The following is a 22,298-nucleotide window of genomic DNA, read 5'->3' on the forward strand; positions in this document are numbered from 1 at the left end:
CATTATAATTACCTTTCTGAATAAATGAATTAAATCATTTCCATAAACCACCTCCCCCATCTCACCCCTGTATAACAAGAACCTAGCTAGGTAGTAGCTTTCATTCCATTCCTCTCTTGTCCCCTCTCCCAAACACTTCCTCACCTGCTCTTGGAATCAGATCTCCTCTATGACTATGGGAAAGTTACTAAAAACCCTAAATGATTATTTCCCAATCTGGATAATACTAATAATACCAGCTCCAACCTACTCTATAGGCTGAAAAACTATACACGCATAAGTAATTTTACATTCTTAAAGACAGGGTGTGTGTGTGTGTGTGTGTAAATTCCAAGAAGCCCCATATGCACAGCCTCATTTTCATTCCAAACACTGGTACGTTGATCACTCCTGAACAGCTACGTTTCCAAGGCGCCTGACAAGCTTGCAGGTGCATTCCCCAAATGCGCCAGCGCACCCACATGGGTCAAAGGAAAACCTGTTTCCCTGACCTGGTAAGTAGACAAGTCAAGCCAATTTCCCCCCCACCCCGAGTAAACCATCCTCCGCCCTGGTTCCCCTAGTCCTTCGGTCCTACAGTCCCAGGGTTTAGTCATCCAGCCGCCGCGTGCGTCTTGATCCGCCCTCCACCGCCGTAGCACCACAACCGAAACGCCTTCCTCCACCCTGAAGCCCCCGGCAGGCCCTGCGACGACAGCCAGCGAAAGTCACGTGACCTCGCTTCACTGGGTGCCGCGGTCATGTGACTTCGGGAAGATGGCTGCCCTGACAGCGGAGCATTTTGCAGCGCTCCAGAGCCTGCTTAAGGTAAATCGAAGGGGTGGAGACAGCGTGAGGTGGCCCTTTATCTCCGAGACTTTAGACGGAGCAGGAATTAGGAACAAATTGATCCTGGTGTGGAGCCAAAACTCTGCTGCTTGTTCTCTGTGTGATCCCAGGCAAATCGTTGCGTCTTTCTGAGCTTTTAAAAAGTAAGAACACAATATCGGTTTGACAGGAACCTAAGATTAAAAAAAATAAAATAATGGGCATGAAGGCGCAGTACAACCTCCTGCTATTAGTCTCTGGGATTGGTTTTCGGTATGGGGGCATTGGAGTGGTAATTGCTAGACCCACGTTATCAGTTCCCCATTTCATCCCGTAGCCCCTCCTGCACTCCATAATTAAGAAATTATCTCCTACTGCGTCCGCCCAGCCCTCCGAATGACCTGTGCGTTCAGTGTTCCCCTGAGGTCCAGATTTTCCCTACTCGCTTTGACCTGTGAAAGGGACGGGACACTCTCCTGATAATCATTTGAAAAGTTGTGAGGTTGAAATGTACCTACTTAATAGGGCTTTGTAAAACTCAAATGACGTAATAATAATAATTTATATATATATAGATAAAATACCCCAGAAGTCCCGCTTTCACCCCTTCTTTGCTTCCTCACTTTCTTCCCCAACAGTAACCTCTGTTTGCTCTGATACAATAATAATATCATTATTATTATTATTATTATTATTATTATTATTATTTGAGACGGAGTCTCTCTGTTGTCCAGGCTGGAGTGCAATGGCGCAATCTCGGCTCACTGCAACCTCCGTCCGTCCCCCGGGTTCAAGCAATTCTATGCCTCAACCTCCCGAGTAGCTGGGATTACAGGCGCCCGCCACCAATCCCAGCTAATTTTTGTATTTTTAGTAGAGACGGGGTTTCACCATCTTGGCCAGGCTGGTCTTGAACTCCTGACCTCGTGATCCACTCGCCTTGGCCTCCCAAAATGCTGGGATTATAGGCGTGAGCCACTTCGCGTAGCCGGAATTATTTAACTTATGATTTGTCCTGTAGGAGAAAGGGTAGCTTTATTTTCCTTCGTAGAACTTGTGGCTAGCTATTTGCCCGTTGTCTGTCTGTCTCATAAGAACGTAAGATCCATCATGGACCTTTCCTTTCTTCCTCTTTTTTTTTTTTAAACACCAAGTGAAGAGGGTTGAGTTACTCTCCTCAATTTATGGCACATCATCATCATCGGTTCATGTAATAGTCTGTTTTGTTTTACTTATTTATTTTTTAATTGCCTTCTTAGTGTTCATTAGCATTCTCCACTCCTATCTACTCTTTTGTTCACAAGTGTTAATGCCTAACAAGTAGAACAATAATACCTGGCACGTGCACGTGCTCAGTAAATAGCTGTTAAATGAATTAATAAATGAAGTAACAGAGCTGGGACTGGAAATCTAGGGCTCTCAGCTCCCAGCCCAGTGCCTTTTCACCTTCATTTTGGCTGCTCTGTACTTACCCCCATCCCCATGCCTGTTGGTCTTATGCACTCTTTTCTTTTAAAAACTTTAAAAGATTAATGTGTAGTATACATACAGAAAAGTGCATAAATAATAAATTTACAGTTAAATGATTTATTACACACCAATGTAACCACCACCAAAGTCAAAAAATGAAATGTTACCAATACCCCAGAAGTCCCCCTTTCACCCCTTCTTTGCTTCCTCACTTTCTTCCCCAACAGTAACCTCTGTGTTTGCTCTGATACAATTCGTTTAATATTGCCCATGTTTGAACTTTACATAAATGGAATAATACAGCATATACTTTTTTTTATGTCTGGCTGCTTTTGCTCACCATTATGTAGCAGTAGTTCATTGATTTTCATTGCTACTGTCCTATGTACTTTCTTTTCTTTTTTAAAAAAAAATACTTAGACTTTTTATTGTGAGATAATTATAAATCCATATGTAGTTGTAAGAAATAATATAGAGAGATCCCATTTATCCTTTACTCAATTTCCCCCAGTTCTGCAGGATTCTGCAGAACTATATATAATATATTATACATACTATTATGTATAGTATGTATATAATATATAGTATACATACTATATATACACATAGTATATAGTATACATATATAGTATACTTACTATTATGTATAGTTCTGCATAGGGGATAAATGGGATGTCAATACCTAATCCTGCAAAGGATAAATGGGATGTCAATACCTAATGTCAAAAGTATTGACATTGACAGTCAAAATATAAAACATTTCCACCACCACAAATATTCCTCATGAATAGCCACACCCTCCTTAACCTTTGGCATTATTCATTTCTCTAATTTTGTCATTTCAAGAATGCTATATAAATGGAATAATACAGTAAGTAACCTTCTGTGATTGACTTTTTTCACTCAGCCTAATTTTCATCCATGTTGTATCAGTAGTTCTTTCCTTTTTATTGCTGAGTGGTATTCCATGTAATGATTGTACGACAGTGTTGTATTGTGTGGTTTTCAGCATACACATCCTGTATTTCATTTGTTGAGCAATTGCAAATGGTTTTTTTTGTTTGTTTTTTGTTTTTTTTTGTTTTGTTTGTTTGTTTGTTTTGAGAGAGTCTTGCTCTGTGGCCCAGGCTACAGTTCAGTGGCACGATCTCAGCTCACTGCAACCTCCACCTCCTGTGTTCAAGCGATTCTCATGCCTCAGTCTACGAGTAGCTAGGACTACAGGTGCCTGCCACCACTTCAGGCTGATTTTTTTTTCTTTTTTTTTCTTTTTGTATTTTTAGTAGAGACAGAGTTTCACCACGTTGGCCAGGCTGGTCTCGAACTGCTGGCCACAAGGGATCCACCGGCCTTGGCCTCCCAAAGTGCTGGGATTATAGATGTGAGCCACCACGCCCAGCCCGTATTTTTAATTTTAGTGTCCACATGTTCATTGCTAATATATAGAAATACAACTGATTTATGTATATTTATCTTCTACATGCAAACTCACTAAACTCACTGTTTCTAGGAGTTTTTGACATATTTCTTGGGATGTTCTACATAGAAAATCATGTTATTTACAAATAGAGACAGTTTTATTTCTTCCTTTCTGATCTGCACACATTTTATTTCCTTTTCTTGCCTTATTTTAGTGGCTGGAATTTTCAGCACTGTGTTGATTCAGAGTGGAGAAAGCAGATATCTTGCCTTGTTCTAAGCTTTGGGGTCAATGCATTCAGTCTTTCACCGTTACGTATATTGTTCACTGTAGGTTTTTTTGTAGATACTGTTTATCAAGATAAGGAAGTTCTCTTCTATTCCTATTTTTCTGAGGGTTTTTATCAAGAATGGATGTTTAATTTTATCAGATGCTTTCTCTGCATTGATTTATATCATGTGATTTTCTTTGTTAATGCGGTGGATTACATAGATTTGCAAATATTGAAGCAGACTTGCTTCTGTGGAATAAATCCGGGGGGGCGGAGCAAGATGGCCAAATAGGAACAGCTCCAGTCTCCAACTCCCAGCGCGAGTGACACAGAAGACCGGTGATTTCTGCATTTTCAACTGAGGTACTGGGGTCATCTCACTGGGGAGTGCCCGACAATCGGTGCTGGTCAGCTGCTGCAGCCTGACCAGCGAGAGCTGAAGCAGGGCGAGGCATCGCCTCACCTGGGAAGCGCAAGGGGGAAGGGAATCCCTTTTCCTAGCCAGGGGAACTGAGACACACAACACCTGGAAAATCGGGTAACTCCCACCCCAATACTGCGCTTTAAGCAAACTGGCACACCAGGAGAATATATCCCACACCTGGCCGGGAGGGTCCCACGCCCACGGAGCCTCCCTTATTGCTAACACAGCAGTCTGCGGCGATCTAACCGCAAGGCAGCAGCAAGGCTGCGGGAGGGGTGCCCGCCATTGCTGAGGCTTAAGTAGGTAAACAAAGCCGCTGGGAAGCTCAAACTGGGTGGAGCTCACAGCAGCTCAAGGAAACCTGCCTGTCTCTGTAGACTCCACCTCTGGGGACAGCGCACAGGTAAAAAACAACAGGGGAAGCAGGAGAGGCCTGTGCAGATGCGAACGACTCTGTCTAACAGCTTTGAAGAGAGCAGTGGATCTCCCAACACGGAGGTTGAGATCTGAGAATGGACAGACTGCCTGCTCAAGTGGGTCAATGACCCCTGAGTAGCCTAACTGGGAGACATCCTCCACTAGGGGCAGTCTGACACCCCACACCTCACAGGGTGGAGTACACCCCTGAGAGGAAGCTTCCAAAGTAAGAATCAGACAGGTACACTCGCTGTTCAGCAATATTCTATCTTCTGCAACCTCTGCTGCTGATACCCAGGCAAACAGGGTCTGTAGTGGACCTCAAGCAATCTCCAACAGACCTATAGCTGAGGGTCCTGACTGTCAGAAGGAAAACTGTCAAACAGGAAGGACACCTATACCAAAACCCCATCAGTACGTCACGACCAGAGACAGATAAAACCACAAAGATGGGGAAAAAGCAGGGTAGAAAAGCTGGAAATTCAAAAAATAAGAGCGCATCTCCCCCTGCAAAGGAGCGCAGCCCATCTCCAGCAACGGATCAGAGCTGGTCAGAGAATGACTTTGACGAGATGAGAGAAGAAGTCTTCAGTCCATCAAACTTCTCAGAGCTAAAGGAGGAATTACGTACCCAGCGCAAAGAAACTAAAAATCTTGAAAAAAGAGTGGAAGAATTGACAGCTAGACTAATTAATGCAGAGAAGGTCATAAATGAAATGACAGAGATGAAAACCATGACACGAGAAATATGTGACAGATGCACAAGCTTCAGTAACCGACTCGATCAACTGGAAGAAAGAGTATCAGCGATTGAGGATCAAATGAATGAAATGAAGCGAGAAGAGAAACCAAAAGAAAAAAGAAGAAAAAGAAATGAACAAAGCCTGCAAGAAGTATGGGATTATGTAAAAAGACCAAATCTATGTCTGATTGGGGTGCCTGAAAGTGATGGGGAAAATGGAACCAAGTTGGAAAACACTCTTCAGGATATCATCCAGGAGAACTTCCCCAACCTAGTAGGGCAGGCCAACATTCAAATTCAGGAAATACAGAGAACGCCACAAAGATACTCCTCCAGAAGAGCAACTCCAAGACACATAATTGCCAGATTCACCAAAGTTGAAATGAAGGAAAAAATCTTAAGGGCAGCCAGAGAGAAAGGTCGGGTTACCCACAAAGGGAAGCCCATCAGACTAACAGCAGATCTCTCGGCAGAAACTCTACAAGCCAGAAGAGAGTGGGGGCCAATATTCACCGTTCTTAAAGAAAAGAATTTTAAACCCAGAATTTCATATCCAGCCAAACTAAGTTTCATCAGTGAAGGAGAAATAAAATCCTTTACAGATAAGCAAATGCTTAGAGATTTTGTCACCACCAGGCCTGCCTTACAAGAGACCCTGAAGGAAGCCCTAAACATGGAAAGGAACAACCGGTACCAGCCATTGCAAAAACATGCCAAAATGTAAAGACCATCGAGGCTAGGAAGAAACTGCATCAACTAATGAGCAAAATAACCAGTTAATATCATAATGGCAGGATCAAGTTCACACATAACAATATTAACCTTAAATGTAAATGGACTAAATGCTCCAATGAAAAGACACAGACTGGCAAACTGGATAAAGAGTCAAGACCCATCAGTCTGCTGTATTCAGGAGACCCATCTCACATGCAGAGACATACATAGGCTCAAAATAAAGGGATGGAGGAAGATCTACCAAGCAAATGGAGAACAAAAAAAAGCAGAGGTTGCAATCCTAGTCTCTGATAAAACAGACTTTAAACCATCAAAGATCAAAAGAGACAAAGAAGGCCATTACATAATGGTAAAGGGATCAATTCAACAGGAAGAGCTAACTATCCTAAATATATATGCACCCAATACAGGAGCACCCAGATTCATAAAGCAAGTCCTTAGAGACTTACAAAGAGACTTAGACTCCCATACAATAATAATGGGAGACTTCAACACTCCACTGCCAACATTAGACAGATCAACGAGACAGAAAGTTGACAAGGATATCCAGGAATTGAACTCATCTCTGCACCAAGCGGACCTAATAGACATCTATAGAACTCTCCACCCCAAATCAACAGAATATACATTCTTCTCAGCACCACATCGCACCACATAATTGGAAGTAAAGCACTCCTCAGCAAATGTAAAAGAACAGAAATTATAACAAACTGTCTCTCAGACCACAGTGCAATCAAACTAGAACTCAGGACTAAGAAACTCAATCAAAACCACTCAACTACATGGAAATTGAACAACCTGCTCCTGAATGACTACTGGGTACATAACGAAATGAAAGCAGAAATAAAGATATTCTTTGAAATCAATGAGAACAAAGATACAACATGTCAGAATCTCTGGGACACATTTAAAGCAGTGTGTAGAGGGAAATTTATAGCACTAAATGCCCACAAGAGAAAGCAGGAAAGATCTAAAATTGACACTCTAACATCACAATTGAAAGAACTAGAGAGGCAAGAGCAAACACATTCAAAAGCTAGCAGAAGGCAAGAAATTACTAAGATCAGAGCAGAACTGAAGGAGATAGAGACACAAAAAACCCTCCAAAAAATCAATGAATCCAGGAGTTGGTTTTTTGAAAAGATCAACAAAATTGACAGACCGCTAGCAAGACTAATAAAGAAGAAAAGAGAGAGGAATCAAATAGACGCAATAAAAAATGATAAAGGGGATATCACCACCGACCCCACAGAAATACAAACTACCATCAGAGAATACTATAAACACCTCTACGCAAATCAACTAGAAAATCTAGAAGAAATGGATAATTTCCTGGACACTTACACTCTCCCAAGACTAAACCAGGAAGAAGTTGAATCCCTGAATAGACCAATAGCAGGCTCTGAAATTGAGGCAACAATTAATAGCCTACCCACCAAAAAAAGTCCAGGACCAGATGGATTCACAGCTGAATTCTACCAGAGGTACAAGGAGGAGCTGGTACCATTCCTTCTGAAACTATTCCAATCAATAGAAAAAGAGGGAATCCTCCCTAACTCATTTTATGAGGCCAACATCATCCTGATACCAAAGCCTGGCAGAGACACAACAAAAAAAGAAAATTTTAGACCAATATCCCTGATGAACATCGATGCAAAAATCCTCAATAAAATACTGGCAAACCGGATTCAGCAGCACATCAAAAAGCTTATCCACCATGATCAAGTGGGCTTCATCCCTGGGATGCAAGGCTGGTTCAACATTCGCAAATCAATAAACGTAATCCAGCATATAAACAGAACCAAAGACAAGAACCACATGATTATCTCAATAGATGCAGAAAAGGCTTTTGACAAAATTCAACAGCCCTTCATGCTAAAAACGCTCAATAATTTCAGTATTGATGGAACGTACCTCAAAATAATAAGAGCTATTTATGACAAACCCACAGCCAATATCATACTGAATGGGCAAAAACTGGAAAAATTCCCTTTGAAAACTGGCACAAGACAGGGATGCCCTCTCTCACCACTCCTATTCAACATAGTGTTGGAAGTTCTGGCTAGGGCAATCAGGCAAGAGAAAGAAATCAAGGGTATTCAGTTAGGAAAAGAAGAAGTCAAATTATCCCTGTTTGCAGATGACATGATTGTATATTTAGAAAACCCCATTGTCTCAGCCCAGAATCTCCTTAAGCTGATAAGCAACTTCAGCAAAGTCTCAGGATACAAAATTAATGTGCAAAAATCACGAGCATTCTTATACACCAGTAACAAACAAACAGAGAGCCAAATCATGAATGAACTTCCATTCACAATTGCTTCAAAGAGAATAAAATACCTAGGAATCCAACTTACAAGGGATGTCAAGGACCTCTTCAAGGAGAACTACAAACCACTGCTCAGTGAAATCAAAGAGGACACAAACAAATGGAAGAACATACCATGCTCATGGATAGGAAGAATCAATATCGTGAAAATGGCCATTCTGCCCAAGGTTATTTATAGATTCAATGCCATCCCCATCAAGCTACCAATGAGTTTCTTCACAGAATTGGAAAAAACTGCTTTAAAGTTCATATGGAACCAAAAAAGAGCCCGCATTGCCAAGACAATCCTAAGTCAAAAGGACAAAGCTGGAGGCATCACGCTACCTGACTTCAAACTATAGTACAAGGCTACAGTAACCAAAACAGCATGGTACTGGTACCAAAACAGAGATATAGACCAATGGAACAGAACAGAGTCCTCAGAAATAATACCACACATCTACAGCCATCTGATCTTTGACAAACCTGAGAGAAACAAGAAATGGCGAAAGGATTCCCTATTTAATAAATGGTGCTGGGAAAATTGGCTAGCCATAAGTAGAAAGCTGAAACTGGATTCTTTCCTTACTCCTTATATGAAAATTAATTCAAGATGGATTAGAGACTTAAATGTTAGACCTAATACCATAAAAACTCTAGAAGAAAACCTAGGTAGTACCATTCAGGACATAGGCATGGGCAAGGACTTCATGTCTAAAACACCAAAAGCAACGGCAGCAAAAGCCAAAATTGACAAATGGGATATGATTAAACTAAAGAGCTTCTGCACAGCAAAAGAAACTACCATCAGAGTGAACAGGCAACCTACAGAATGGGAGAAAATTTTTGCAATCTACTCATCTGACAAAGGGCTAATATCCAGAATCTACAAATAACTCAAACAAATTTACAAGAAAAAACAAACAACCCCATCAAAAAGTGGGCAAAGGATATGAACAGATATTTCTCAAAAGAAGACATTCATACAGCCAACAGACACATGAAAAAATGCTCATCATCACTGGCCATCAGAGAAATGCAAATCAAAACCACAATGAGATACCATCTCACACCAGTTAGAATGGCAATCATTAAAAAGTCAGGAAACAACAGGTGCTGGAGAGGATGTGGAGAAATAGGAACACTTTTACACTGTTGGTGGGATTGTAAACTAGTTCAACCATTATGGAAAACAGTATGGCAATTCCTCAAGGATCTAGAACTAGATGTACCATATGACCCAGCCATCCCACTACTGGGTATATACCCAAAGGATTATAAATCATGCTGCTATAAAGACACATGCACATGTATGTTTATTGCGGCACTATTTACAATAGCAAAACTTGGAATCAACCCAAATGTCCATCTGTGACAGACTGGATTAAGAAAATGTGGCACATATACACCATGGAATACTATGCAGCCATAAAAAAGGATGAGTTTGCATCCTTTGTAGGGACATGGATGCAGCTGGAAACCATCATTCTTAGCAAACTATCACAAGAAGAGAAAACCAAACACCGCATGTTCTCACTCATAGGTGGGAACTGAACAATGAGATCACTTGGACTCGGGAAGGGGAACATCACACACTGGGGGCTATCATGGCGGGGGGGAGGGATTGCATTGGGGAGTTATACATGATATAAATGATGAATTGATGGGTGCTGACGAGTTGATGGGTGCAGCACACCAACATGGCACAAGTATACATATGTAACAAACCTGCACGTTATGCATATGTACCCTAGAACTTGAATATAATTAAAAAAAAAAAATCCCACCTGGTCATAGTGTATAATTATATACAATATATAAAATATATAATTGTATACAATATGTAAATATATAATTATATGTCTATTTGCTAATAAAATATTATATATATATAACTGATCTCTATTTGCCAATATTTTGCTAAGAATTTTCGCATCTTTTTTATGAGGGATATTGGTCTGTAGTTTTCTTATTTTTCTGTACAATTTTGTGCGGTTTTGGTATCAGGGTAACATTAGCTTTGTAGCTATATAAAATCATTTAGAAAGTACTCCATCGTCTTCTGTTTTTCTAGAGGAGATTGTGTAGAATCAGTTCATTCTTTTCTTAAATGTTAGTTAGAATTCTCCAAACTATCTGGGCCTAGAGATTTTTTTAGGAGCCTTAAAATTGTGAATTTAATTTTCTTAGTAGACATATTAATTCAAATGATCAATTCAAGTGATCAATTTTGTATTAGGGGAGTGGAAGTAGTTTGTGTTATTTGAGGAATTGGCCCATTTTATTTAAACTATCAAATTTATGTTTATAGAATTGTTCATTAAGTTCCCCTTATCCTTTTGATGTCTGCAGGATCTGTGGTAATATCCTCTATTTCATTCCTGATGCTGATAATTTGTGTCTCCCCTCTTAACTTTGTCGGTCTTGTCGATTTTTATTACTATTATGTATAGTTCTGCACAGGGGATAAATGGGATGTCAATACCTAATCCTGCAAAGGATAAATGGATGTCAATACCTAATGTCAAAAGTATTGACATTGATAGTCAAAATACAAAACATTTCCACCACCACAAATATTCCTCATGAATAGCCACACCCTAAGGTTTGTCGATTTTTATTGACATTGTCAAAGAACCAGCTGTTTGTTTCACTGATTTCTCTACTTTCAATGTCATTGGTTTCTGCTGTTATCATTGTTACTTCCACTGCTTCCTTCAAGTTTATTATGCTTTCCTTTTTGTAGGTTCTTGAGGTGGGAGCTTAGATTATTGATTTGAGACTTTTCCTCTTTTCTAGTATATGCATTTAATACTATAAAATTTCCTGTCACTACTTGCTAGGCTGTGTCCCACAAATGTTGACATGGTGTGTTTTCCTTTTCACTTAATGTAATTTTTAAAATATCCCTGCGACCTCCCCTTTGACATATGAATTATTTAGAAGTGTATTGTTTAAGTTTATAAGTGTTCAGATATTTTCCTATTACTTTTCTGCTATTGCTTTCTAGTTTGATTCCATTGTGGTCACATAGAATACACTCTTCATTACTTCACTTCTTTTGAATTCCATGTTTTTGTTTGCCCTGTTCTGTCTTCCTGATTGTGATGGTTTATTTTAGGTGTCGACTTGATGGAGGGATGCCTAGATGGTTGTTGAAGCATTGTTTCTGTGTGTGTCTGTGAGGGTGTTGCCAGAGGAAACTGATGTGTGAGTCAGTGGACTGAGAGAGGAAGACCTGCCCTCAATGTGGGCAGGTAGCCTCCCATTGGCTGGGGACCCAACTGGGCCAAACAGGTGGAAGATGGGGGATTCCCTTTCTCTCTGTTCTCTCCCTTCCTTCTAAAGCAAGATGCCTTTTCTTCTCTTACCCTTGGGCATCAGACTCTGGGTTCTTCATTTTTTGGACTCTGGGACTTGCACCGGTGGCCTGCCAGTGGCTCTCAGTCTTTTGGCCTCAAACTAGGGGCTGTACCATCAGCTTCCCTGATTCTGAGGTTGCCAGACTTTGAGCCAAGCTGCCAGCTTCCTCCAGCTTGCAGATGGCCTATTGTGGGGCTTTGTCTCTGTGATCATGTGACCCATTTCCCCCCAATATATCCCCTCTTACATACCCTGTTAGTTTTGTCTCTCTGGAGAGCTCTGGCTAGTACACTGGTGTTCCACGGTTTCTTGTTTCATTGCTTCCTTACTGTTTAGAGAATTTGTTTTAACTGTTCTTTTACAGCAGATCTTGTGACAGATATTGTCAGTTTTTCTTCATCTGAGAATGTCTCAATTTCCTCTTCATTCCTGAAGGATATTTTTGCCGGGTGTAGGATTCCAGGTTGACAGTATTTTTTCCGTTTCAGCACCTGAAAAATATTGTCAATTCTTTCTTGCTTCCATGGTTTCTGATACGAAATGTGCTTTCATTCTAATTGTTTTTTTAATTGGTAAGGTGTCATTTTTCTCTGCTTTAAAGATTTTTTTTCTTTGTCTTTCATTTTCGAAGTTCAATTATATATCCTGGTATGAATTTCTTTGGATTTATCCTGTTTAGGGCTCACTCAGGTTCTTGAAATATATAGGAGTATGTCTCTAAGTAAACTTGGGAAGTTTTCAGCTATTATTTCTTTGAATATTCTTTCAGTCTTGCCGTCTTTTATCATCTCCTTCCAGGACTCCAGTGATATGAATGTTAGGTTTTTCGTTAGGGTCCCACATGTCCCTGAGGCTCTGTTCATAATTTTGTCTCTTTTCTCTGCTTTTCTAATTGGGTAATTTCTACTGCTCTGGCTTCTGGTTCACTGATTCTTTCCCCTATTCTTTCCATTTTGGTGTTGAACCCATCTATTGAGCTTTTTACTTTGGTTATTTTATTTTTCAGTTCTAAAATTTCCTTTTTGTTGTTCTTTATCTCTTCTATTTCTTGGCTGAGGCGATTTTAAAAATTGTTTCAAGCAAGTTCATAATTATTTGTTGAAGCATATTTATCCTGGCTACTTAAAATTCTTTATCACCTAATTTTAACGTCTGTCATCTTGGTGTTGACATCTGTTAATTACCTTTTTTTAATTCAGTTTGAAATCTTTCTAGTTCTTGGTTTGATGAATGATTTTCAGTGAAAACCTGGACATTTTCATATTATGTTCTGAGAATGGATTTTATTTAAATTTTATGTTTTAGCTGGCTTTCTGTGGCACTGCTTAGGCAGGGGAAGGGGGTGCTAACTCATTACTAGCAGTTGAAAGTTGAAGTCCAGGTTCCCCACTCGGCTTCTGTTGATACCTGAAAGCAGAGGTTCCTTGTTACCACTGGGTAGGGGTGGAATTTCTGACTCCACGTGGTCTCCACTGGTATCACAGAATGATGAGGCTTGTTACCAGCTGGTGGGGATAAAGGTCCCAGCTTCCTACTTGACCTTCTCTGACACCTCCCCAGCAGGAGTGTTGGCGTACCTCATTATAGCCTCACAAGTCTTCTCACTCAGGTCTAGGCCTCCCACTCAGCCTTTGTTGACACAGAGGTGAGTGGGGCTGCAGTTTTTCTATGATATTTGACTGGAGTGTAGCAGTTATCATCTAAAAGTGTTCTGTCTTGGGAGGCTGCCCCTTTATTGGTCCTTTAGCTAGATAGAACAGGTATTTATTGTGGCGTTTTTTCCCCTCTGCATCCATTGTCATTTCCACATTGCCCTCTTCTTCAACTGAAAGTCTGGGATATATGAAGCAAAAAAAAATCCAGGGAGATCACCATTGTGTCATTCCTTGTATTATGCGGTCCCTAGCAGATCTGCCTCCTTCTCTCCCTTTTCCAGGGTCTTATGTATGTTTTCTGTATCGTGTCCAGAGTGTTTGGTTGTACTTAGCAGAAAGATTAGGGAAAAGTACATCTGTTTGGTCTTCCTAGAATCCAAAGTCTTATGTATCTTTAAATTTTAAGTCTTAAAGGTATCATGTATGACTAAGACATTATTACTCAAAACATTTGTTATCAGAGTCTGAGTTGTGTTTTTTTTTTTTCCTATCTGTGATTTAATTCATAGGCCTCCTCAAAAGATGTTGTCAGACAGCTGTGTCAAGAGAGCTTTTCCAGTTCAGCCCTTGGCTCGAAAAAACTCTTGGATATTACATGTTCCAGCTTGTCTGTGACCCAGGAGGAGGCAGAGGAAGTAAGTGTGGTCAGAAATGACCTTTGGCCACTGGCCCTCTTATTAGTCTCTTTCTTGACTTCCCAGTCATTGCCATGTCCAAGGAAAATCCCTTGAAACATCTGTTGACACTATAGCAAACTTTGATAAATGGGACATGAATGGGAGAACTGTACCCAGAATCAGAGCTCCTGACCGTTTTCTTTCAGACCTATTACCTAGACAATGTGGAATAAAAGGCACCCTTTCTGTAATTTTCTTTTCCAACCTGTAACGTTCTGATGCTGATAAATTGTTAGCTGGATAGCTTAGAGCAGACTTTTCAGGGATCTTTGAACAGAAGCTTGAGGCCTGCGTAAGATTCAGGAGTATGTACTGCTAGATTCCATCAGGCTTCCTGAGGGGTGCTTTGTGTATCTCACTCCCTCCTTAGCCCTCTGTCCCACAGACGGTCCCCTTCTCCTCAGCTCACCTGATCTCAGCAGGTGGCCAAGAGGGAGATTAAGCTAACTTGTAGTAAGTTATTATGTAGTAGTGACAGCCTTATCTTGTCAAGGCAAATATGTTTTTTTTTTTATTTTATTTTTTTGAGACGGAGTCCCGCTCGTTGCCCAGGCTGGAGTGCAGTGGCGTAATCTCGGCTCACTGCAAGCTCCGCCTCCTGGGTTCACGCCATTCTCCTGCCTCAGCCTCCCGAAAAGCTGGGACTACAGGTGCCCGCCACCACGACTGGCTAATTTTTTTGCATTTTTAGTAGAGAAGGGGTTTCACCGTGTTAGCCAGGATGGTCTCGATCTCCTGACCTCGTGATCCACCCACCTCGGCCTCCCAAAGTGCTGGGATTACAGGCATGAGCCACCACGCCCGGCCAGCAAATATGTTTTTAAAACAGTAGTTTCTTCATCCAAATGGGCATATGTTTTTGGATTTTTTTTTATTTTTGAGACAGGGTCTCGTTTTGTTCCCCAAGCCGAGGGCAGTGGCATGAACATGGCTCACTGCAGCCTCGACCCCCCGGGCTCAAGCAGTCCCCCCATCTTAGCCCTATGAGTAGCTGGGACTGCAGGCATGCACCACCATGCCTGGCTAATTTTTGTATTTTTTGTAGAGACAGGGTTTTGCCATGTTGCCCAGGCTGGTCTCGAACTCCTGACCTCAAGCAATCCACCCACCTCAGCCTCCCAAAGTGCTAGGATTATAGGCATGAGCCACTGCACCTGGCGTATGGTTTTTGTTTTTTGTTTTAATTCTGGACCTTGTTTATTGAAATGAGCTGTAGAAAAGTAAAAGGAACAAGCAAGATTATGGAAGTGATTTGGAGACTTATTTTGGGTTCCCCCCAAAGTAGTTTATTTAGGAGATGATTCTAGAAAACACAAAGCAGTGGGGAAAATCAAACAGGGAAGGCAAGTCAATAAAAGAGGATGTTAAGAGCAGTTACTGCTATGGAAAACTTGGGATCCTGTAAGAAAACAAGTAGAACACCTCTCAGAATTGTTCCCCAGGAGGACAGAGAGGCTTGGCCATTTATCCATTAACACCCACTCTCATTGGTGGAAGGTTAACTTCCCTTCACTTCCAGGTTGTGTCAGGTAATCTGCAGTGATATCAGAGAAAGCCCCAAAGCAGAGAAACAGTTACCTCCAGAGAGCTTTTTTAGGTTAGCTAAGTATTACTCTATTCACAAGACCACCATAAACCACTCTTATACTTCGTAGTTACAGATTCACTTAGAAGGACCTAGGATGGGAACACAGCATTTTAGCAGGACGGGCAGACACGCCTCTTCCCAGAAGGAACCCACACAGCTGGCCAGGAGCTGTTTGTTCTCTTTGCCCTCCTAGGCGACAGTTGAGAGGAAAGGACATGAATCCTACCACCCTGGATTCAAGGCTCTCACTCCACAGGAGCCAGTATCTTGTGTCACGGTTCAGTAAGCACAGCTTCAGGTTCTCGAAAGGAGCCTGTAGCCACACATAGGCAAGTCCAGAGCTACAGGCACCCTAGGTATTTATGCAGTCCTCTCAGTCCAGAGGCTTGGACCAATGCAGGGTTGCTTAGTAACACAGCTGACTTTGCACTGCTCTCAGGTTACCAAGGAAACAGCACCAGAAAGTTAACTGAAGGTCAGATTCTCATGCAGAAGAAAAAGGGCTATATTAACTCTTTGCCCACAAGTGGAGAGTTTCTGGCAAGCTGACAGCTTCCTAGGTCAGGCAGCTGCCTCTGTCTTCTAAAGCAACAGGTGAACTCCGAGGCAGGCCAAGGCATGTGGGCATGAACATGTGCCACAGAGGCCTCTGGACTCGTGACTCGGTTGAATGACCGTGACAGTGTGCAGCCTTAGAAATATAGAGCCCTACCCCTAGCCCTGCCTTGTGCCCCCTACCTGCTGCTTCTGTTGCAGCTACAGGATGGTTCCATCTATCTTGCAGCTGCTCCAGGCTCTGCACCGCCTCACTCGGCTGGTGGCATTCCGTGACCTGTCCTCTGCCGAGGCGATTCTGGCTCTCTTTCCAGAAAATTTCCACCAAAACCTCAAAAACCTGCTGACAAAGATCATCCTAGAACATGTGTAAGTGCTCATTTCTTGAAAGTCCCTTCTAACTTTTATATTTCTTCTTATTTTTATTCTCATTCTAGAAGTAATAATATGCTTTGTTAAAAAATTAGGAAGCCCAGATAAGCAAAAAGAAAATAAGACACCTATAATTCCACCAGCCAGAGGTTAGCGTAGTCTTTTCTTAATGGAAAACTTTTTAAGACATGTTTATTTTTTCTCTTTACACCTCTATAAGAGGTTGATGTTTTGTTTTTGTTTTTACCAAATGGATCATGCTATTTTGTAACTTGCTTATTTTCTGTTAACAGTATTAACGATAGTGACATTTCAGGTCAATATTTACCTTCAATGTCATTGTAATGGTTAAACATATCCTATTAGAGGAAGAAATGATGTATAATTTAATTTTAAAATTTCTTAGTGTTGGACACTGAGGCTGTTGGCACTTTTTCATTTCGGTGAACAATTTACAATGAAAACTTTGCTCGTGCTTATTTTTTTACCGGGTTAAAGGTAATGGACATTTTGAGGGTTTGGCCTTAAACGTTCAAGTTGGCCATTGGAAAGATTGCAGTAGTTTTCCACAGTAGTAGGATACAAGTGTGCCCCTCTCCCTACACCTTCACTGAGGGGATTTTTTCTTACATTTTTCCCAGTTCCATAAGTGACAATTTCAGTGTTCCCATCTTTGACACTAGTGATGTCAGTTATCTTTTTCATATGGTTATTGATCTTTTTTTTTTTTTCTTTTGTGAAGTATCTGTATATTTTCTTGCCTGGGAAGTTCCTTTTAAACACGTACATTTTTTATGGCTGCATAATATTCCATGGTGTATATGTGCCACATTTTCTTAATCCAGTCTGTCACAGATGGACATTTGGGTTGATTCCAAGTCTTTGCTATTGTGAATAGTGCCGCAATAAACATACGTGTGCATGTGTCTTTATAGCAGCATGATTTATAATCCTTTGGGTATATACCCAGTAGTGGGATGGCTGGGTCATATGGTACATCTAGTTCTAGATCCTTGAGGAATCGCCATACTGTTTTCCATAATGGTTGAACTAGTTTACAATCCCACCAACAGTGTAAAAGTGTTCCTATTTCTCCACATCCTCTCCAGCACCTGTTGTTTCCTGACTTTTTAATGATTGCCATTCTAACTGGTGTGAGATGGTATCTCATTGTGGTCATAAAAAAGGATGAGTTTGCGTCCTTTGTAGGGACATGGATGCAGCTGGAAACCATCATTCTTAGCAAACTATCACAAGAACAGAAAACCAAACACCGCATGTTCTCACTCATAGGTGGGAGCTGAACAATGAGATCACTTGGACTCGGGAAGGGGAACATCACACACCGGGGCCTATCATGGGGAGGGGGGAGGGGGGAGGGATTGCATTGGGAGTTATACCTGATATAAATGATGAATTGAGGGGTGCTGACGAGTTGATGGGTGCAGCACACCAACATGGCACAAGTATACATATGTAACAAACCTGCACGTTATGCACATGTACCCTAGAACCTAAAGTATAATAAAAAAAAATAAAAATAAAAAAATAAACACGTACATTTTAAGCAGAATTGATTAACTGTTGGTTAGCAGGCGGCTTGAACAGACCTCTCTAATAGCAATACCTGATAATGCCTATTTACCGAGGGTTGTATTGTATATTAAGAACTCTCTCATACACAATCACATTTTATTATGTTTGTTGTAGCATTAGTCAGGTCTCTTTGGATGTGTTTTTGCAGAAGATGCAATATTTGTGTATGCAGTAGGTGCTCAATAAAGAGAAGATAAGTTGACCTTTTTTTCTGTTTTGTCTTTGAGAACAATAGTGCAATAAGATTACAATACATTGTATTTTCTTCTTTTTTGTCCTAAACTATGAAAACTGACAACACTTATGGCCTTAACATCACTGAGCTTTGTAAAACAAATAAACAAAAGACTTGCTTGGGGGGAGGGGTTTCTGTGGTCCTTTCCTGTTAGCGGGTGATGACAGGTCTGAAGATCACAGGAAGGACCAAGGTCCCCTCTCTATCACAAGAGTCAGTCTCATCCCCTTTCCATTATTTTTTCCTCATCTTTCCCTCTTAAACAGGTCTGCTTGGAGAACCGAAGCCCAGGCAAATCAGAGTGAGTACCAAGAAATCTGCCCCGCCCTTCTTACTTACCTCCCCAGCCTCAGCTCTCAGTCTCTCAGGTGATCAGAGATTTCAACAGAAACCAAAGTGAACCATTCTAGTCTCAACCCATACTCTGTGTATGGTGGGTTTTTTTTTTTTTTTCCTAATTCTACTTTTTAACTTTTTTCTGATTATAAACATTGTTATATAGGCATGTTGTTAAAAAACAGAAATATCCAAAGCAGAAAGTGAAGTACTTAAAAGAATATTTCAATTGTGAAAAAAATCAACAGTGATAAAAAATAGTTTGACTGAATAAAAGTCCATGTTTAATACATGGTCATGACACTAACTCTGAGCCAGCCACAGTGCTGGAGCAGTTTGTCTGCATTAAGTCATTGAGTCCTCCTGACAGCCCTGTGAGCTAGGCTGATGAGCAAACAGAAGCTCAGAGGTTAGATAAGTAGTAGCACCTATATTCAAGTCAAGTCCATTTATCTCCACAACAAGAGCTCTTACCACTATTGCTGAAACTACACATTTCCTAAGCCTCAGGCCATGATTTTTTCTCTGCCTTATGTCAGTTCTCATTCTGCCCTAACATCTGAAGGGCTGGGTGTTCAGGAAGAAGCCTGGATATGCTGCCACTGTGAATCAGTACTAAGTTCAGGCAGCACAGAGCAATGGGTAAGGCACATGACTTCCTGTGGGTCTTGGGCTTTGTCTGTCTGTCTCTCTCAGAGACTTGCTGCATAGACCAACAGAGCATTGAGCTGAGCTGTTCCTTCCACAGTATCTCTGCCACGCCTGGTCGATCTGGACTGGAGAGTGGATATCAAAACCTCCTCAGACAGCATTAGCCGCATGGCTGTCCCCACCTGCCTGCTCCAGATGAAGGTACATTCACTATCATGCCATTAGAAAGAAGAGGCAGCACCCCTGTGGCCATCTAAAACACCAGTCTCCAAGGTTTGGGATCTCTAACCCATATGTTTTTAAAAATGACCATCTCCTTTATCCTCCTTTGTTGAGTTACAATGTGTATGTATACTACTGTATTAACATATTATGGACATATTAAAACAACAAAACAAATGCAAAACATATTTTTAAAATAATTTGCTGATACCTAAAGGTAACCCTATATATACTCTTAGCAGTTTAGCTTTAACAATAGTGGTGTGCTTCCAGATTTTGAATAGCCTGCCTGATCATTTCAGTGTACTCTAGCCAACTTCTTATGCAGTGATTAGGCTGTCATTATTTGTAAGGTGGCTGCTCCAGAGTTTCTACGAGTGGCCGGGCGCGGTGGCTCACGGCTGTAATCCCAGCACTTTGGGAGGCTGAGGTGGGCGGATCATGAGGTCAAGAGATCAAGACCATCCTGGCCAACATGGTGAAACCCCCTCTCTACCAAAAATACAAAAATTAGCCAGGCGTGGTGGTGGGTGCCTATAGTCCCAGCTACTCAGGAGACTGAGGGAGGAGAATCGCTTGAACCCGGGAGGTGGAGATTGCAGTGAGCCGAGATCACACCACTGCACTCCCGCCTGGTGAAAGAGTGAGACTCCATCTTAAAAAAAAAAAGAATTTCTGGTCTACATAACCATACACCCAGAAATTTAACACTTGTAAGAAAATGAAGAAGTAAGGGTGCCTCTAGCAATTAAGTTTTAAATATTAGTGAAGCTTAACTTCTTTTATTTTTTTAAACTAAAGGTTGTAAGATTATTCCTGCATCCCAGTGCAGGATTGTCTTAATTATCCAACAGAGCCTGCTCCTTAAATACAATGTAAACACACATAATGTTTTCTTACTTGAATGCTGAGAGTTAGGGTATCAGAGAGGTGAGTGAGCCTTGGCTTGGCCTTCTTTGATACGTACCCCAGGCACTTGTTGCAAATGGAGACTGACCCAGGCCTCTGATGCATCTCCTGCCCTCTCCCTTACTGCTAAATGACCCAAGGGCTGGTACTCTCTAGTGCTTAGGAAAGAGCCTCTCTTCAAAGGTTCAGCAGAACTGAGCTCAGCCTCGCAGGTTCAGGGCTTACTTACAGGGAGATAGGAAAAGAGGCAGCTTTGACTTTCTGGGCTATGTTCTCTTTTCAGATCCAGGAAGATCCCAGCCTATGTGGAGACAAACCCTCCATCTCAGCTGTCACTGTGGAGCTGAGCAAAGAAACACTGGACACCATGTTAGATGGTCTGGGCCGCATCCGAGACCAACTCTCTGCCATGGCCAGTAAATGATCCAGCCAGCTGCCAGGGCCACTGCCGTGACCCAGCTGCTCATGAGCGATAAATGTCTCCCCACATGCAGGCTGCCCTTGCAGCTGCAGCTGACAACAGGCAGGATGGTGGGGACAGCAGGGGGCTACTGCCATCCAGAAGTTACAGTTGGATTGGGAAGAAGCAGCCAGATCCCCCGCTGTTCTCCTCACTCATCTTCTCTTTCTGAAGCTGGAGAGCAGAAGCCCCCATCTTTGAAAAGCTCCTGAGTGCAACTTAATTACCACCATGGCAGGGTGAGGGAACATTTGCATCGTCAGTTGCCTCTGCATAGCTGTTTGGGAAATTCAGGCCCAAATCATGCAGTTTATCCAATACATTTATTTCCAACATTAGCTCTAATTAGTTCATTTCCAATCCCAGAACACATGAAGGGAATCAGGTGAGAAATGCCAGCAGTTCCCAATCCTCTGTCAGGGAAGCCAGGCAGAGCCCACAGAGCATGGTCCATCGAGAGTGTTCCCTGAGCTCCCTGCACCACGCTGGAACCCTCTTCAGTGCAGGAAGTCTGAAATGGGTACTAATTCCCTTCTTCATGAAACCAGGGCCCTCCTTCATCTGATGCAGCCACTTCTAGGTGAAGAAGTGGGAATAATTGGAAATAAACAACAGTTCTAAACTTTCATGATTTTTGTAGCTTCTTTTGTCCCCAAGTTATGGCCTTTGGCCAGTACTTTCTCTAGTTTTTGAAGATGATCCCCACTTCCTAATTCCCAGCTAAGCCCTTGACCCATGGTGTGACATGAAATCAGGCAAATGAATCTCAACCACCTTCTGTGTTTTCACCTGTTACGTAGAACAAAAGGAAGCAAGGCTAATCGTCAGTATGTGCTTCTTACAAGAGCTATGAGGCACTCCTTCGAGTTTAACCAAATGAGATCATCTCTGTCATGTGCCTCACGCTTCACAGGGACTCCATGTGTAAAGATCGCCCTTCCCTCTCCAGATCATCCCCATGGCAACAGCTTGCAGCCTGCTGTTTGAGTGCTTTGCTTTGGCAGCTTCTCTGCTAGTTTGTGTACTGAGTGAATGGAGGACGTAAATCCTCAGATTAAGAATATGTTCTCGGCCGGGCGCGGTGG

General features: G+C 41.7%; 1 protein-coding gene across 2 annotated transcripts; it reads left to right on the forward strand.

The window, feature by feature from the left end:
- The first annotated feature begins 733 nt into the window (after positions 1 to 733).
- Positions 734 to 21,841, forward strand: COMMD9 (COMM domain containing 9). Of its 2 annotated transcripts, none has more exons than XM_030917616.1 (6): positions 734 to 807; positions 14,122 to 14,247; positions 16,662 to 16,801; positions 18,902 to 18,936; positions 19,720 to 19,823; positions 21,037 to 21,841. In XM_030917616.1, exons 1-6 carry the CDS (start codon positions 757 to 759, stop codon positions 21,175 to 21,177), a joined length of 597 nt encoding a protein of 198 aa, XP_030773476.1. In that variant the 5' UTR covers positions 734 to 756; the 3' UTR covers positions 21,178 to 21,841. The 2 variants fall into 2 exon arrangements, with proteins under 2 accessions (XP_030773476.1, XP_030773477.1); XM_030917617.1 differs by having other exon boundaries at positions 19,720 to 19,895; positions 21,037 to 21,170.
- Positions 21,842 to 22,298: the final 457 nt, after the last annotated feature.

Source organism: Rhinopithecus roxellana, chromosome 15 (genome assembly GCF_007565055.1).
Source record: "Rhinopithecus roxellana isolate Shanxi Qingling chromosome 15, ASM756505v1, whole genome shotgun sequence".
Lineage (NCBI taxonomy): Eukaryota > Metazoa > Chordata > Mammalia > Primates > Cercopithecidae > Rhinopithecus > Rhinopithecus roxellana.

What these genes read in the sequence shown, in the direction of transcription:
- COMMD9 (XM_030917616.1), top strand. Translation starts at nt 757, where the DNA reads ATGGCTGCCCTGACAGCGGAGCATTTTGCAGCGCTCCAGAGCCTGCTT. An exon ending in CGCTCCAGAGCCTGCTTAAG is followed by an intron (nt 808 to 14,121) that starts GTAAATCGAAGG and finishes TTTAATTCATAG; the next exon opens with GCCTCCTCAAAAGATGTTGT. An exon ending in CGAAGCCCAGGCAAATCAGA is followed by an intron (nt 18,937 to 19,719) that starts GTGAGTACCAAG and finishes TTCCTTCCACAG; the next exon opens with TATCTCTGCCACGCCTGGTC.